The following is a 16,613-nucleotide window of genomic DNA, read 5'->3' as shown; positions in this document are numbered from 1 at the left end:
GGGTCCGGGTTCCCTAGAGGGGGTGGCGAGCGCCGGGCTGGTGAGTTCCCACGAGCTGCCGTTGCTCTGGGGATGGCGCCGTGGTCTGGAAAGATAACTTCAGCAGAAGAGTCGAAGCCAAACGAAGATGAACGTCACTTATTTCCCACTTTGCCTCTGGCTGGCCCCGTAATTATTTTTGAGAAGAGGAACTTGATTTGGCTGGCTCTATTGAATAAGTCACGCTGGAGAGCGGCTGTGTCCTATCTTATGAAGTGAGAGTTGCTTTGGAGAATTTCTATTAAGTCCCAGAGCCTTGGGGCGTGAGGACCCAGTTGACTGTGCTCCTCCCCGCCACCTCAGCCCAGGCCACCGGACGTGGTTTCTCTGAAGCCGGAACAAGTGACATGGAGGGTGATGGGTTTATTACAATACTGATGTCCTGTTTGGAGAGCTGACAGGCGGGGGGCAGGGGGTATTTGAGTAAGCCAGCACAGGGAAAGCCATATTTCCACATGGCATAAACTGTATGAATTTAAAGCCATCACATACATATCTGGGTCCACATGGTCCACCAAACACAGCTGTGTTCACTTTCTTATTGTCCGTGATTAAATATACACAACATGAACCTACCATGGGAACGTTTAAGTATGCCACGTAGTGGCAGCAACTACGATTACAACATTGTGCTACTACCCCCACCATCTCCTCTATTTCCCTATCAACTTTTCAGTTTTCCCAATTGGAAAATTCTGTACCCATTATCACATCTGCACTGTAGCACTGTCATCCCATTGTTCATAGATTTGCTCGAGTGGGCACCAGTAACGTCTCCAGTATGAGACTTGTTACTGTTTTTGGCATATCGAATATAACATGGGTAGCTTGCCAGGCTTTGCCGTGCGGGCGGGATACTTTCAGTAGCTTGCCGGGCTCTCTGAGAGGGACAGAGGAATCGAACCTGGGTCGGCTGCATGCAAGGCAAATGCCCTACCCGCTGTGCTATCGCTCCCGTCCATTATAACATCTATTTGCACAAAATATCCTTATTGGGGGTACAATTCTTATTAAACACTATTTGTACATTTTAAAGTGTGACATCCAATTTTTTTTAGTAAACTCAGTTATGCAACTATCACCATGATTTGAAAACATTTTGTCAATCCCTCCAAAAACCCCTATATCCAAGTAGCAGACACTCCCCAATTACTCCCCCACCCGCCAAACCAAACAACCCTACAGATTTGCCTGTCCTGTCCATTTCATGTAAGTGGAGTCATGGTTTGTGTCATTTCCTACCTGGATTATTTCATTCTGCTTCATGCTTTCAAAGACTGTCCACACTGTATTCTTCTTGGACCACTACTTCATTTCCTTTTATAATCGTTTTTGCTTTGTGGCCATACCTGGCGGTGCTCAGGGGACCATGCAGTGACACAGAACTAACCTGGGTCTTCTGCGTGCAACTGTAAGTTCCAGCCTTTTGAGCTAACGCCCTGGCCCCTTGGATTCGCTCTTAATGAGATGCAAATCGGAATGCATCCCCTCCCCATTCCAACCACGTCTGCACTTGGTTGATGTCTTCATCTATTCAGTCTCTGAACTAAGCTGCCAAGATATTCTTTCAGATCTTCTATATGCACTCTACCTTCTCTCTAGATTCACTGCCTTGGCAGCTCTCTGAGATGGGGTTCAGCAATGAGCCTTGAGCGGGACCACTTCTCTCTGATACTGTCAATGCAAGTGCCATTATATTGCTGCCTCTAGTGTCTCCAGCCTGCCCATTGCCTCCTCTAGTCCTGTTTCTGTGGGCTTGCGGGCTACCTTGCTAACTCAGCTTAGGCTCCTGCCCTCGTTCCCGAAGGACCTGGCCCAGAAACCACTCACTTCAGGCTCAGCCCTCCTCCTGCCCCTTCCTCACAAGTCCCTGGCAACCTTATCTGTCGCCCACACTCTCAGAATTATCCCTTGTTCTCCCTCTGTCTGGAGAACCTGCAAACACCCATGGGCGCGTAGACCCAGCTTCCACGGAACCCCAGTCTGCATTGGGGCCTCTCAGTGGAGCTTCCTCTGAGAAAAGAGAAGCCATTTTTTTAAAAAAAAGTATTGAATCACCATGAACTACAAAGGTCCAAAGTTCTTCATGATTGAATTTCAGGCATACCGTGTTCCAATCCCTTCACAGGTGTCCGCTTCTTTCTCCCAATGTCCCCAGGTTCCCTCCCGTCCCCCCAGCCTGCCTCTATGGGAGGCACTTTTTTCTTTTTTCCTTTTAGGCACTGTGGTTTGCAATGCTGTGACTGCTAGGGTATCATGTGTATCACTTTACCTGCTTTTAGCACCCTGTCTTCATCTAGAGTGACCACTCTTCCCATCATTGTCATCCTGGTCCCCTCCCTGTCCAATCCACTCTCCCCCACTGTGGTGAGCTTCCTTCTAAGGATCAGATCTCTTGTTATTCCTAGCTATTGGCTTTGAGCATTAGTTCTTCCCCTCCTAGGGGAGAACACATTTTAAAGTCTGTACATCAATCAACAATCTTCACATGATTACCTAACTGATAATCATGCTACCACACTCTCAGCATTCTCCCTTCTTCTTCCTCCATCTGGGGATCCATGTTACCTAAATGATAATTTAAAAATAACTCTAATAAAGAAAAGGGAAAACCATTCTTGTGAGCAATTTCTACTTTTAAATTTTCATTACTGACAAAATCTAAAGCTCTCTCCCATTAACCATTTCCCATTGAAAAAATGAGCCTGTTGGAACAGTTTAGTCCTTTGGTAAATGCCAATTCTTCTATTTAAGGTTGTTAACATCTGTTACAATGCATATTTCAAACATATGATCTTAAATGAATGCCCAGTACTTCTAACTTTTTTTTGGAATGGCATTTGATTCATTTTGTTCATATTGTTGTTGATATTGTGGGTATTTATGGCCACCAGGCAGCCAAACTCAGAGGTTCTGGAGTGGGGGTATGTGATGCCAAGGATAAACCCAGGGCCACACACATATTACCATTGTACCCCATTGCTGGCCTTGGACTCACTTTTAACTTTGGCAGTACCGGGCATTGATTGATTCACTTTTAGATGATGAAAGTAGCATTCCTTATACATGACCCATTGTAGGTGGAGAAAAGTGGAAAACAGCATATTCTTGGACTGGCCGCCCAACTTTGTATTTTCTGAGAACAGCACGGTGAAGAGGATGGATCGTCCACACACCCAGGCTCCCGTGCTTTAGATGCAAGTTCCTGTAACTGATCGACTTGGGAATTCTTTCTCAGGGGGAGTGATGAGGAGTGCCTAAGGATTGAATCTTGGAATTTTACTATTGATTTACTTATGGACTTAGTTTTGTTTTGGGGCCACACTTCGTAGTATTCAGGGGCTACTCCTGCTAGCACTCCAGGCTGATTATTGAACTTGGGCCTTTAGCTTGCAAAACATGCTCTCAGCCCAACTTAGCTATTTCTCTGGCCCAAACCAAGGATTTTTTTTTCAATTTTTATATATTTTATTTTAATAAAAGTAGTTCACAGTAGTTCATTACAGATAATATTTAAACACCAATCCCACCAGCGAGCACCTTTCCACCACAATGAGAGGGAAGTGTGTGAAGGTTGTTGTATTTCATTCTGGAGCCATTTAAGCCTGAATATAAGAGAATACAAGCAAGTATGTTAAAACCAAATAAATGTGTGCTACTTTTGGTAAGTAAGTGGGTTAGAGTATAAGAGGTCACGCGGCGTCATGCTCCAGGAAATTCTGTGGCACTCTCTTCTGGGGAGCTTTAGTTTATAGTCCCTGGGTCTTGGCCTTTGATGGGATTACATGGCAGTTTGTGGCTGTGACTGCCAAGCTACTGGAAAACTGGAGCTGGGGGGAGGAAACCCAGTTCTGATCCGAGCGGGCTTGTAGATCTCAGTCACAGGTTCCTGCATACCTGCAAACCCAGGATTCTTAAACAAGAAACGTATTCCAGTTTGGAGGAGCTCATTTCTCTTTCTAAGTTACTTCATGTCTAAAGCAAGCCTTTCCTATTACCCTTGCAAGGAGGCTCACAGCTTCCCCATTTTAGAAACCATTTTCTTCTCTAGGATTTGTTCAGTTGTCATCTTCCTAGATCTGGTAGAACCAATTCTGGGGCCCTGTGAGGACCTAACTGGCTTCACACATGCTCTGCACTCAGGATGCCTGCCTGGCACCACATGCTCCCCTGCCTCTTCTCACAGCGACCCCTGAACACGCTCCGAAAGTTGTCCAGAAGCACCCCAGTGTGGCCCCCAAACAAAATGAAACCAAATTTCTGGCTTTGGGGCGAAGGATTCACTTCAAAAGATCAAAGGGGCGGTGAGGGGTGAAAGATATTCTCAAGTCAGGTCAAGGCAGGAAGAGCAGATGTTATTTCTAAGGGCTTTGGCCAGAGGAAGTTGCCTTTTGCCCCATGCACACGGTGAAGGAAGGAAGGAAAGACCTGCTCCGGACCCTTAGTCCTGACCCTCGCTCCCTGTCACTTAGTGCCCGCCACCAGTGATGTTTCTTTGCTCCTGCAAGGCGCTTGAGAATTGGCGGTGGTTGGTGTCTCCCTGCTCGGGGACCACTGCGGTGTTCTCACGGGGCTTCTTTCCCCTCTTATTCTATATTCTGTGTTTGGAATTTCTCTGCAAGGAAGACTGTTTGATCATATTAAGTCACTGAATTTCATTCATCTGGACTTAAGGAAAACGACTCACATTCTTTGGGTTAGACTCCAGTAGGATCCTTATTTTGTGTTTGACTTGTCCCAGAGCGGGGTTTTTGGAACCCTTTCAGGTTGGCTCCTGTGCCCTTTTGACTCACCCCATAATTTTCATCAGGGACTTCCTTACTTGCTAGCAAAGTGTTTTTCACTTTCCCATAAAGCTTTTCATACGCGCTAGATAATGCCCATTTTCTGTAAAGCACTCTGCATGTAATTTATATTAATATAAAGGATAGTAAAGGCTCTCAGAGCAAAATATCATTCATTACAGGCTAATTATGGCTGTCAGTATGAGGACTGGGAAAGAGCAGACAAGACAGCTAGAAGTGAGTGCCACACAGGCAGAGGCTCAGCCGCCTGCTACTTTTATCTAGAACGGTACTGAGCAACACAGTAGGGCCTTGTAAGTCATGTGGTAGCACTGTAAAGCAACCCCCCATTCCCCAAATGCATTATCTATTCTGGGAGAAGTGGGAATTCAGTGGGACAAAAATGTGGTGTTAAATACAATTGTATTTCTCTAGCAATATTTATTCATGAGCCGAAGTCACGTCATTTGAAATATTGCACTAACTATTCAGTTAGAAATGACTCTTGTAAGAGGGAGGCGGAATGAGGAATTATACATCTCTTCATCTTGGCAGCTGGGCTTGAATCTTGATATTAACTTCCCTTGTGCTGGTCAGCAAAAGTTTCTCAAAGGCAAACTAAAAGGACAATAGGAACAATTCAGAGGAACTGAGCAATGGAGGGTGGCTTGGGGGAGGATCCATTTTAATAATTTAGAGAAAGTTAAAGTGAAAAAATACATTGTGTTTGGAGCAGAATTGATATAACTTAAGGGCACTTGTGGCATTAAGATGAGGGCACAGCTGTTGTACTGTCAAGTGTCAAGTCTTGCCATTAGCCTGCTTTTGTGATAAATGCATCTGTGAGCAAGGCATCCTTCTCTCCGTGGGACAGAGAGATGGGCAAGATTCAGCAGGGCATCCATCACACAGGCTCCTGATTGCGTGGCCCCGGGCCCCACAGAGTCCAGCCAGCCCTTTGCCGGTCTCCATTCCTCGCCTCTGCCTTGCCCATGGAATGCAGGCCACTGTGGTTGACACCCACGGCGTTGAAGGACTTTGGACCCCTGATCTGACACTGCATGGAGAAGGCCCCCAAGAACCCTCAGCAGTGAGATATTGACCTCTTCAAGTCCAGTCATTGACATCCACGTGGAAACTTGCAGGAGCCAGAGTCTCCCCGAGTGAAGGAAATCGTGGCCCCTGAACCCTGGCCTTGGCAAAGAGAGCCACCTCGACAGCAGGAAAGACCTCAGTCCAGGTCTTCTCGGCAGGGTTCAAGAAAAATCACGTCCCTTTAACCATGGGCCTTAGGCAGGCCGAAGGTGGCTTCTATCACAAAGCCCCATCCCCCTGGTCTGATGAGACATGTACACAGGTGCCCCCTCGCCTGGAGCAGGTGTAATGAAGCACCCACCCACACCTTCGACACCTCAGATTGTAATGAAACGTGGCTGTGCTCCCAAGCAGTGCTCAAGGGCACAGGGGCGACCCCAGTGAGAGTCCGCCTGGCCAGGTCTGACTGTTGAGTGCTCCACCCACTGGAGCAGTTCTGCTCAGGCCCAGTGGTGTTGGAGGCCCCAGGGCCACACCTGGTGGTGCTGGGGGGACATGTGGTGCCAGATGGAACATGGGACCATGGGGCCGAGTGCATGCAAGGTCCGTGCTTGAACCCTTTGAGCTATCTACTGGCCCCCTACTTCCGATTTCCCCCCTATTTCAGATTTTTGTGTCTAATCTAGCAGTGCTCAGGAATCACTGATCTCTATGAAGTGCCACGGAGCAAGAGACTCTTAATTCAGCAACTAAAAGTCTTCTTTGTTTGTTTTTGGGGCCACACCTGACAGCGCTCAGGGATCATGTGGGACCCAGAGATGGAACTTGGGTCAGCTGCATGCAAGGCAAGCGCCTTTCCCAACACACTACCTCTCCCGCCCGGCAGCTGAGGGTCTTGATCCCTTCCTTAGTGTCTGTGCTTGTGCTTACAAAGGCCCGGACTGACCGTGGTAGGAAGCACTCTGCAAAATGCTACCGCCGAGCTTTTGTTCCCAAGACCCTGTGTGGGAAGGATTATTTTAAGCTAAGGAGACAATGATGAGGACACCTTTCTGCAGGTATCCCAGGACGTAAGCAGTTTTCCGGAGTTGCCCCGATATCGTAGGTGGGGTAGGGAGCTCGCCCGATATTGAACGGGCACTCGGCTTTTGTCACCTCAGCCGCCTCCATTTTTCAGAGACCAACGGTTAAATTTCGTTATTGTCTTAGTTTCTTTCTTTTTGAATGTCCCCTCTCTTCACTATCTCTTCCTACCACCAGATGGTGGAAAGGGAAAAGCAAATCCCGGCCGGTAAAAGAATGCAGCGGCTGCTAAAGTCTCTATGGCGAGAGGTGTGGTGAATGGACGCGGCCAAGAGACTCAGGAGTTAGCGCCCCAGGGATTCCCGCGCGCCCCCGGGCATTTGCATCTCAATGCCCAGTGCAGGGTCGGCTGCCCAGGTGTGTGTGGGGGTGTCAACGGGCACAAGGACGCCTATTAGGGAGCCCGTCCTTCCGTAGGGGGATTCTTGCACCGGCCTGGGAACCTGGCAGTAGCACCTAGCGCAGACACCGGCTTCCCGCGAAGGCGTCTGCGGGGCCAGGGACCGCTCGCTCTTCTCGGTCTTTCCACGTCCCCTTTCCACCACCTGCTGTAGGCGACCTGCACCTGGCCGGCCTTCGGGGACGGGCCCGTCCCTCCCATCCCCCGCCCCCGGCCCGAGGCTTTATTCCGGGTGGCCGGGCACCGTCCTCTCGGGGCTACCTGTCCGCCCCGCACCTGCCCGGCACCCCCTTCCCGCGGCCCGACCCCCGCCTCGCCCCCGCCGCCTCGGTTCCCACGTGTCCCCCCCTCCCCACCACCACCCCGGACGCCCCTTCCCCCCCGCCGACCCCCTTCCTCGCCTCCGCTCTCGAGGAGTCTCGCGGCATTTCCTGGGGCGTCAGCCGAGCCGCGGTGAGTGGGGGGCGGCCTCTCGGAGCTGGGTCCCACCCCGGCGGGCGGCGGGGAGCGGGGGCGCGGGAGCGCCGCAGCCGCAGGGACGCCCCCCGGGCAGGCCCCGCCCCTCCCCGCCCCCTCTGTGCGCCCGCCCCGCCCACGCCCCGCCCACGCCCCGCCCCGCCGCGCGCCAGCCCCGCCCCCGCCGCGCGCCCGAGCGTCCCGGGCAGGCGGAGCCGCAGGAGCCTGGGCGGCGGGGAGGAGGGGAGCGGGCGCGGGCCGCGGCTGCCGGGCGCTGCGCTGGGCGGCGCTGGGTGTTTTTTTTTTTTTTTTCGCAATTTCCACTCGCAGGGAGCAGGAAACCCGGCACACCGGGCGCACAGGGCCGCGATGCAGCAGCAGCAGCCTAGGCAACAGCGGGCGGCGCTGAGCCGCTGCCGCCACTGAGGAGGAAGCCGGCCCCATCGCCGCTGCGTCCCGACCCCCGCGCCCCGACCCCCGCGCCCCGACCCCCGCGCCCCGACCCCGCAGCCGCCTCCGCCAACTTTCACGCTGCCTCGGCGGCCCGGCCCGCGTCGACGCCAATGGGTGAGTGGGGAGACGCCGGCGCCCCGGCACCCGCCCGCTCCTGGGCAGCGGCGCTCCTGTCCCAGGACCGCGGACTCGGGGCGGGTGACCCGGGGACAGCGCCCGGGAGGGTGACATCGCGGTGGGAGCCCTGCCTGCGGCGCGCACCCCCATCCCCTCCCGCCGGCGCCCGCGTCCCCGCCGAGCCCGCGACGCGCAGCCGGGCACCCCGCTGGGGGCCTGCGCGGGGGATCGCGGGGGGCCGGCCGCGGGCGACTGGGGCTCAGGGATCCGGGGGGTGTGGTTGCCTTTTCGGGTGGGCGGGGAGACTTTCGCCTTGGCCATTTTCTTGCCCCAGCGCGCCCTCCTCGGCGCTGTGGACGTGGGGACCGGGCGCTGCTGAGCTCCGGCGCGGAGCGGGGCTCGCGGTGCCCACCTGGTCCCGGCGCGGGGAGAGCCGGCAGGCGCCGCCCGGGGGCTGGGAGCCGCGCCGGTGGGCGCGGGATGCCTTCACTGGGGGCTGCTGTGAGGGTGGCGGGCGGGCGGGAAACGCCCTAGTACCCGGCCGGCGCTCAGTTCGCGGCCCCTTTCTCCGGGCCCTGACCGCCTCCTTGCCCACTCTTGGGTCCTGCAGCCGGGCGAGCTCCCCGCGCCGTGATGCTCAGAGGCCACTTCCCACATCCTCGAAGTCTGCAGCCTCAGCCCGCTCGGGAACTGGAGGGTCGAGCCAGTCCTTGACACCCACCAAGCGGCAGTGCCCCAGCCCCCGGGCCCCCGCCGCCCCCAGCCTCGCCGCCAGAGGTCCTGGCACTGCACTGGGCGCAGGACTTGTGGTTTAAACGGTTGAACAACCCCGGTAATGTTCTCGCAAGCAGCCACTCGATTTCTCGTGCCTTTGGCAGATGATTTTCGGGGGTTTCTAGGCCAGGCATAGGAGGGCTGGGGGTGATCTCAGTCACGACCAAGTGAGCCCTTTCTAGGCTCAGGTAAGAGGCGTTGGCTAGTGAGGCAGGAACGCTGAGCCGGGTTCTGGGGAAAAGGGGCTCTTTAACCCAGTGGGTTGTTGACAGGCAAAGTTAAAATCCTGTTTGTGGTCATTTGCCCAGAACGGATTTCCTTTCTTATAATGGTCGTGATCTGATGGTGTCTCCGCTTGACTCCCGTCCCTCCCGCCCCCCTCCCAGTGCCTTTCTCTGATCTGGGCACAGCCTCTGGTCGCAGTGAGCTCCCTTAGCCTTTCTCCTCTAGTGCTGTATTGCACAGAGGTGAGTTTCACATTTGTTTGTCCTCCTGGAAGCTCCTGGCCCCAAGCACAGCACTAGGTTTCACCAGTTTGCTGAGCACTGTTTTCTTTGGTGCCTGACACAGAGCAGGCCTGAAATAAATATTTATGGAATGAATGAATGAATGGATGGATGGATGGATGAGGGGCACGGAACCCTCCTCCTCTACCCAAGACACAATACGTATCCTGGTCTCTTGCTTTGGACCCCACTACAATGATGTAATTAACTGAAGTATATACTTTAAGCATCATTTCGCCCCCACCCCTGTTGCAACTGTTAATTTCACCTGACAGGGTAAAAAAATGCTCTCATGATCACCTTTCATTTGCCTGTCACCAGGAGGATTTGCACACAGACACCGGTTAGATGCAAATGTCTTTTCCAGTGACTGCACTGTGCTCCTTAGAATTCAGTGGGAGGAGGACTGAGTCCCACTGAAAAGGAGACCGACCTGTTTATCATTCAATTCTGAACGGTTTTCACTGTGTAGAACCTGCTAAGAAACTCCAGGCATTTCAGCTGTCTAGAGTCCTTGGAAACTTAATGGTAGCCCCTGTAACCATTACAGACCAGGGGGAGGGGAACAGGATTGTTTCTTTACTTCCGGTGTTAGTGCTTGGTGGCAGTATGATGAAAACAAAGGCTGCCATTAAATTTGTTGAAAGGTTTCCAGTAGGATTTAAGATGCTTATAGTAGCTTGTGGCTAAGGTCATGTGCTCTGTTCAGCTATTTGTGATGAACAGCTATTTCACAGTTTGTTCTGTGTGTGCACGGATGGAGTGGCCCATCCGTGCTGTGTTTCTGAGATGGGGCGTGTGTAAACAGGGGGACACTCCCTTCCTCAATTCTCGAGTCTCTTTGGTTGACAGATATGTCCAGTTTATAAATTTGATACACCTTTATTCCTAACTGGCGGCATAATGATTTTTCTGTTGATAGATAGCACAATAAAGCTGTATCATACACAGATGTAGCTCATTTTATTGCACGTTGCGTTATTGCGCTTGGGATGTTGCTTTCTCCAACTGGAAGGCCAGTGGCAGCCCTGCCTCAAGTCTATGGCGCCATATTTCCAACCGCATATACTTACTTCCTTGTTCAGACTTACCAGTGACATTGTTTTTTGTGTGGGTGGGTGTGGGTGGGCCAAACCCAGCTGTGCTCAAGGCTTACTCCTCGCACTGTCCTCAGGGGGTCACTCCTGCTGGTACTGGGGAACCATATGTGGTGCTGAGCATCAAACTGGGTTCAGCCACATGCAAGGCAAATGCCTTATTCCCTCCACTATCTCTCTGTCCCCTAAAATGTTTTCAGTTAGGGTATGGACACTTTCTAGACATAATTCCGTGCACACTGTAGACTGTAGTGTAGCATAAACATCCTTTTATATGCTCTGGAAAGCCAAAAAACCCATGTGACTTGCTTTATTGTGACATTCACTTTATCATGGGGGTCTGGAATCCAACCTACCGTGTCTCCAAGATCTGTAATCCTTGATCTGAAAAAACAACTGAAAAGTATCCGATCCCTCACACTGAGATGATGTGGGGTGAGATGGCCTCTTCCAAGGGCACACTCGGAGTGTGCCTTGAGCTTCGGGGGCATGCAAATTCAGGGAGAGCCTCTCATCATTACCATAACGCAAAGACAGCGACCCAAATCTGAATAGGGAAGGATCTGCCAGCCCAGGGAACTGATTTTCATTTCAAGAATTCTAGAGGAAAACAAGCAATGTTTGCACTGTTTTTAGCAATGCATGGCATAGGCAGTAGACTGCTTTCTGCTAAATTAAAGCAACTAGAACGTGTTGGCTTCCACATATGGGCTTGACTTAGGGAAGCAGAAGCTTTACCTTTCTTACACTTGACCTTTACTTTCCCCTTGTGGATCCAGCATCCTGGCCAAGCTGCACCTCACTGTACCAGCTGGTACCCGGACCTTGATTTCTCTCTGACCGCTTCAGCTCTTCATGCTTTGCTGACACTGTATCCATGTGTGATGCACTCAAGAGGTGGTCAGTGTTCAGTCTTGCATCTACCCAGCGTTGACAGGCCTCCACTTTCTGCTCTGCATTATTCTCAGAACAGGTGCTCACCACACAGAGCCGTAGCTTAGGCTTCCCCATATTCTTGGCCACTCCCGAAAGTGAGTGATGATGTGGAGATTAGAAAGGGGGAGTCTCGGGGTCAGAGCCACAATACAGCGGGGAGAGCATTTGCCTGCCCACGGCTGACCTGGGGTCTGATCCCAAGCATCCTACTTGGTCTCCTGAGCCCGCCAGGAGTAATTCCTGACTGCAGAGCCAGGAGTAAGCCCCGAGCATCTCTTGGTGTGCTCCCCTCCAACCCCCGACAAAGAACCCCTAAGCTAAACACAAAGAAAGAAATGGGGAGTGTCGCGAGGGCTGTGCAGGGGTTAACAAAGGTATCTCTGAGGAGATGGTGTTGGGTTTGTCCCTTTCCTCTAACCACCCTGACCCTGGCTAGAGAGGGGAGTGGGCACCCTGGGTGATCTGTGAGGAAGGGCCACACACAGGCAGGGGGGCAGTGGGAGCAATAGGGGTGCTGAGGATTGGGTGGTGTCTTGCCCAGAAGCAGGGAAGTTCGGGCTGGGCTATAGCTGCGATGGGGGAAGAGGCCGCTGGCACTTCCGGCAGTTGTGGGGTGTTGGGTGACTGTTGAGGCCTGGACAAGGCTCACGCTCTATGTTGAGACACCATGCGTGAGGGGCCTTGTCCTTGTCTTAGTTCCCTCCAGGTGAGAGTGGCCTCATCTGGTGCTGGCAGCCTGAGAGATTGGTGGGCACCCGGCACTTTCTCTGCCTCCAAGTGAGCTAGGAATTCAGTTCAGAAGGGGAGAAGGGCTTTCCACGGGAGATTCCATGACTGCTTATGTTTTGGAGGGGGCTGCCCCCACGGTGACACCCAGTAGTGCTTGGGAGACTGTGGTGCTGGGGACTAGCCCAGGGGCTGTGTGCATTCCAGGCATGCTCTCTGGCTATTCGAGCTCCCCCAGCCCTTTCTGGCTACTCAACAGTCTCACAGTAAGGAGAGTGGGTTTCCATTCTCTTGAAAAGCTATGGAGAGAGGGAGAGGGAGGGGGAAGAGGGAGGGAGGGAGGAGAGAAAGGAAGATAGAGGGAGGGAGGGAGAGAGAGGGAGAGGGAGGGGAGAGGGAGGGGAAGAGAGGGAAGAGGAGAGAGTGAGGGTAAGAGAGAGGAGGAAGGGGAGGGAGGGAGGGAGGGAGGGAGAAAGAAAGAGAGAGAGCACTGCTGAGAACCAAGAAATACCAGCCTCCTTTCAACTGGAGCAGAGAGTCTCAGCAGCAGTTCTGAGTCTGGGCCCCTGGGCTCCCATTGGACATATGAGTTCTCAGGCCCTAACTCTGACCTAGTGAATCAGGAACTCTTGGCGTGGAGTCCCAAATCTGTTGTTTTGGGGACACAGCTGGCAGTTCTCAGGGCTTACTCTTGGGTATCACTTACTCAGGGATCACTCTTGGAAGAGCTTGGGGTTGACCATATGTGGTGTGAAAAATTGAACCTGGGTCTGCTACATGCAAGGCAAGTGCCTTGCCTACTCTACTCTCTCTCCCCAACCCCCAGAAATCCATTAATATTTTTCTGCTCATACCTGTCAGTGCCCAGAGCTTCATTTCTGGCTCTGTGCTTGGGAATGACACTTGGCTTTGCTCAGGGGACCGTATGATGTGCTGGGGCTTGAATCTGGGTTGATTGCATGCAAGACTAGTGCCCTACCCTTTGTACTATCTCTCTGGCTTCCAGAAATCTGTTTTAATGAGCCCTCCATTCAGGTGGTTTGGATGCAGGCTCAAGATCAGGTGTAGAATCTCCTGCCTCGTTGAGGAGAATTAGAGCGTGGGGAAAACTGATGAGGACACATCCATTCTAGTTATAACATAAGCTGTCATAATTGATGCATGAGCTTAGAAGGAGAAAAATTTGTTCTTAGTTCAGGACACTTCTCTCACATAGTTACGAAAACAGTTAAGTATGGATTCTTTCATGGGTCTAGTCCAAGCTAGACCCCAACACCTAGCTTTAGTGACACAGCTGGCCCAGAGTCTCACCTGGCTCTTCCCCATCTTCCTTTCCATCAGTTTTGGAAGGGAAGTGCCATTGTTTATCCTGCCAGGTACACACACATATACACACACTCACACACACACACATATATATACATATGTATATATAGATAGATAGATTGATGATTTTCTAATACTTGTTACCTGTATTGGTTTCTGACTGCTTCTATAACAAATCATCATGAACTTAGTATTTAAAAACAGGACAGCTTTCTTGTCTGAAGTACTAGAGATCGGTGGTCCAACCCAGGTTTCCCTGGGGGTAAAATCAAGATGTTGGCAGAACTGCATTGCATCTAGATGTTCAAAGGGTCAATCCCTTCCCTTACTATTTCCACCGATTGGTCTTCAGGTCCCTATCTGTCTCCCAAAGGCAGCAATGGCCATTCAAGTGTCTCTTATATCAATGCTGAAAGGGATTCTTCTGCCTCTCCTCTGTATTTGGAGAATCCTGTGAATCCACTGAGCCTACCTGGATATTCCAGGAAATTCCATCTCAAGGTCAAGCTAACAGCAGCTTTAATTTCCCATTGCTGTAACATTTGACATTCACAGTTCTGGCAATAAAAATGATCCTCCCTTCGAGAAACCTGTTGGAGCTCTGATCTCCAGAACTTTCGACAGTAAGGCTGTGCTGTTTTTGGTACCCAAGTTTATGATTTGTTACAGCAGCAGTCATATTGAGACCTGAATATCTTTGTGGTGCTGTAATCAGGCTTACCTAATAGAGGACTTGGACATACATTATACATATAGAATGCGCCCACTGTTATTCTGCAATTTGCAATAATTTCCCTCATTCCCCTCTTGCCTCTGCTAGTCCCTCTCAGCAGTCAACTTCAATTGGATCTGGAATTGGCCTTACATCTCTACTCTCTGCTGGTGCTCTAGGTACCAAATACCTTAGTGAAGTTGGTGTGAAGCTCAGCAGTCATTCCCCAAACCTTCTTTTGTCCCAGACTCATTCAGATTCCTGAGCCTTTGCCAAGAAAATCTCTTCATGGGGAATGAGTTTCAGTTCTCTGCCTTATAAACTCCCTCTGTTAGTTTCCTCTCACTGCTGTAACAAATTATGACAACTCTAGAGGCTTCAAACAATGAACACATTTTAGGTGTCACACCCAGTGATGCTCAGTGGTTACTCCTGGCTCTGCACTCAGGAATTACTCCTAGTGGTGCTCAGGGGACCATATGGGATGCTGGGGATCAAACCTGGGTAGGTTGTGTGCAAGGTAAATGCCCTACCCACTGTACTATTGCTCTGGCTCCCAAACAATAAACACTTGAAGACTTATAGTTCTGGGGAGCAGAGGTCCAAAATAGTTTTTATTGGGTGTTCTTGCTGGAAGCTTTAAGGGAGAATCCATTTCTGTGCCCTTTTCCAGCTTTTAAAGATGGCCAATATTCCTTGGCTTGTGGCTACATCACTCTAACTTTTGTTCTCACATATTCTCTTGGATTCTGACACTCATGCCTTTTATAAGGGCTCTTGTGTTCTGTTGGGTGCATGTGGATAACCCAAGCTACACTTTCCATTTTATGATCCTTAACTTAGTCACCTTGGCAAGGTCTCTTCTGCCATGGGAAGTAACACATATTCCATATTAGGATGTGGCATCTTTGAGGGGGGGTCATTTTTCAAGCTATCACATCCTCTCATGCATCTACTGAGGTTTTATATGGAGGTTTCTGTACATTTTCCCCCTTTACTATTATAGCTGGGGATCAAAGCCAAGGTCTCAGACAGGCAAAGCACCTGCTGTACCACTGGGCTAAGTCCCTGGCCCTGCACAACATTTTCTCTCTTATTAAGTCTCTCTCGGATGTCTCTTCCCAACTCTGCTGCCCTGGCTCATTGCCTGGCATCTAGTAACTGCCATATGTTAATGAATGAATGAATGAGTAACTCTTTCACCCAAGTACATTACTACTCGAGATTCTCCACAGCTCTTGGCTACCAGGAGTATGTGCAGCTCTGGAACATTCCTCATGAAAAGCCTGCTGGCAAGGTCTGTTCAATGACCTGCACTGCTGTGGAGGCGATGGCCAGTGCCACATGAATTCATGACTTTAATGAAGCACTGCAAGCTTCAAGACAGAATCTTTTCCACAGAGGAACTTCCGAATCGCAGGAGGAACGTTCAGCAAGGCCTGAAGACACTTTTGGTTGTCTCACCTGGGTGGGGACTGTCCGTCTTAGCAGTGTCTGGTGGGTAGATGCTGCTGTATGTCCTCCATGCTCAGAACAATCACCCAACACTGGTTTGGCCGGGACGTTGGAGAAGCCTGCCCTGTTATACAGATGGCTGGAGCACTGTTTGCTTCTTTCCTCATCCACCGCTCTGGAACATGAGGTTTTCTTTTAGAGCCAAGTCTTTGTTTTATGGACGGACCTCATAAAGGTGGTAGAGAACAGGATTCTGGCATTCTCTTGTAGCATTTTGGTCTTTGGGTAAAAAGTGCCTTAACCCAGCAGTTGCCCCATCTATCAATAGGTGGTCCTACTTCTCTCCCTTTGACTTCCCTGCTGTGTATTCCTGGTGGGCCGTATTTGTACGCCTAGTTCTTCTACCCCTTCTCGCTTCAGTCCCCAGAACTGAAGAGCAGAAAGAGTGCTTGGCAGTTACGGCTCAGCCATTGGGTGATGGCATTGAGGCTCAGAGAGGCAAAGTGATCTGTCTGCAGAACCTAACTCCTCTTCCTGTGAAGAACCAGTACTCACGTGGGTGCTCAGGAAACACCAGCCTCCTTCCTAGCTGGTGGAGGCTGTTTCCCTGGTAAACTTTTAAAAAAGAAAAGCTTTATTGAGATGTAATCCATATAGCATTCCAGTATTTGAAAGCACGCCTGCTCTTCAGAAAGAAGCTGGGGGATGGTGTGT

The 16,613-nt window shown here is 51.1% G+C and overlaps 1 protein-coding gene across 3 annotated transcripts in view; it reads left to right on the top strand.

Annotated features, from left to right (window-relative positions):
- Positions 1–8,043: 8,043 nt before the first annotated feature.
- Positions 8,044–16,613, top strand: part of SH3KBP1 (SH3 domain containing kinase binding protein 1) — a 383,994-nt gene continuing 375,424 nt past the window's right edge. For all 3 annotated transcript variants that reach the window (XM_055122571.1, XM_055122570.1, XM_055122569.1), the window contains exon 1: positions 8,044–8,364. Coding sequence is in view for 2 of the 3 variants with exons in the window: in XM_055122570.1 (XP_054978545.1) it covers positions 8,361–8,364 (4 nt within the window). In the remaining variant the exon portion in view is untranslated. The remainder of the gene's footprint in view (positions 8,365–16,613) is intronic.

The sequence above is a fragment of the Sorex araneus genome, chromosome X (genome assembly GCF_027595985.1).
Source record: "Sorex araneus isolate mSorAra2 chromosome X, mSorAra2.pri, whole genome shotgun sequence".
In the NCBI taxonomy this organism is placed as follows: Eukaryota; Metazoa; Chordata; class Mammalia; order Eulipotyphla; family Soricidae; genus Sorex; species Sorex araneus.
This window is presented reverse-complemented; position numbering and strand designations above follow the sequence as displayed.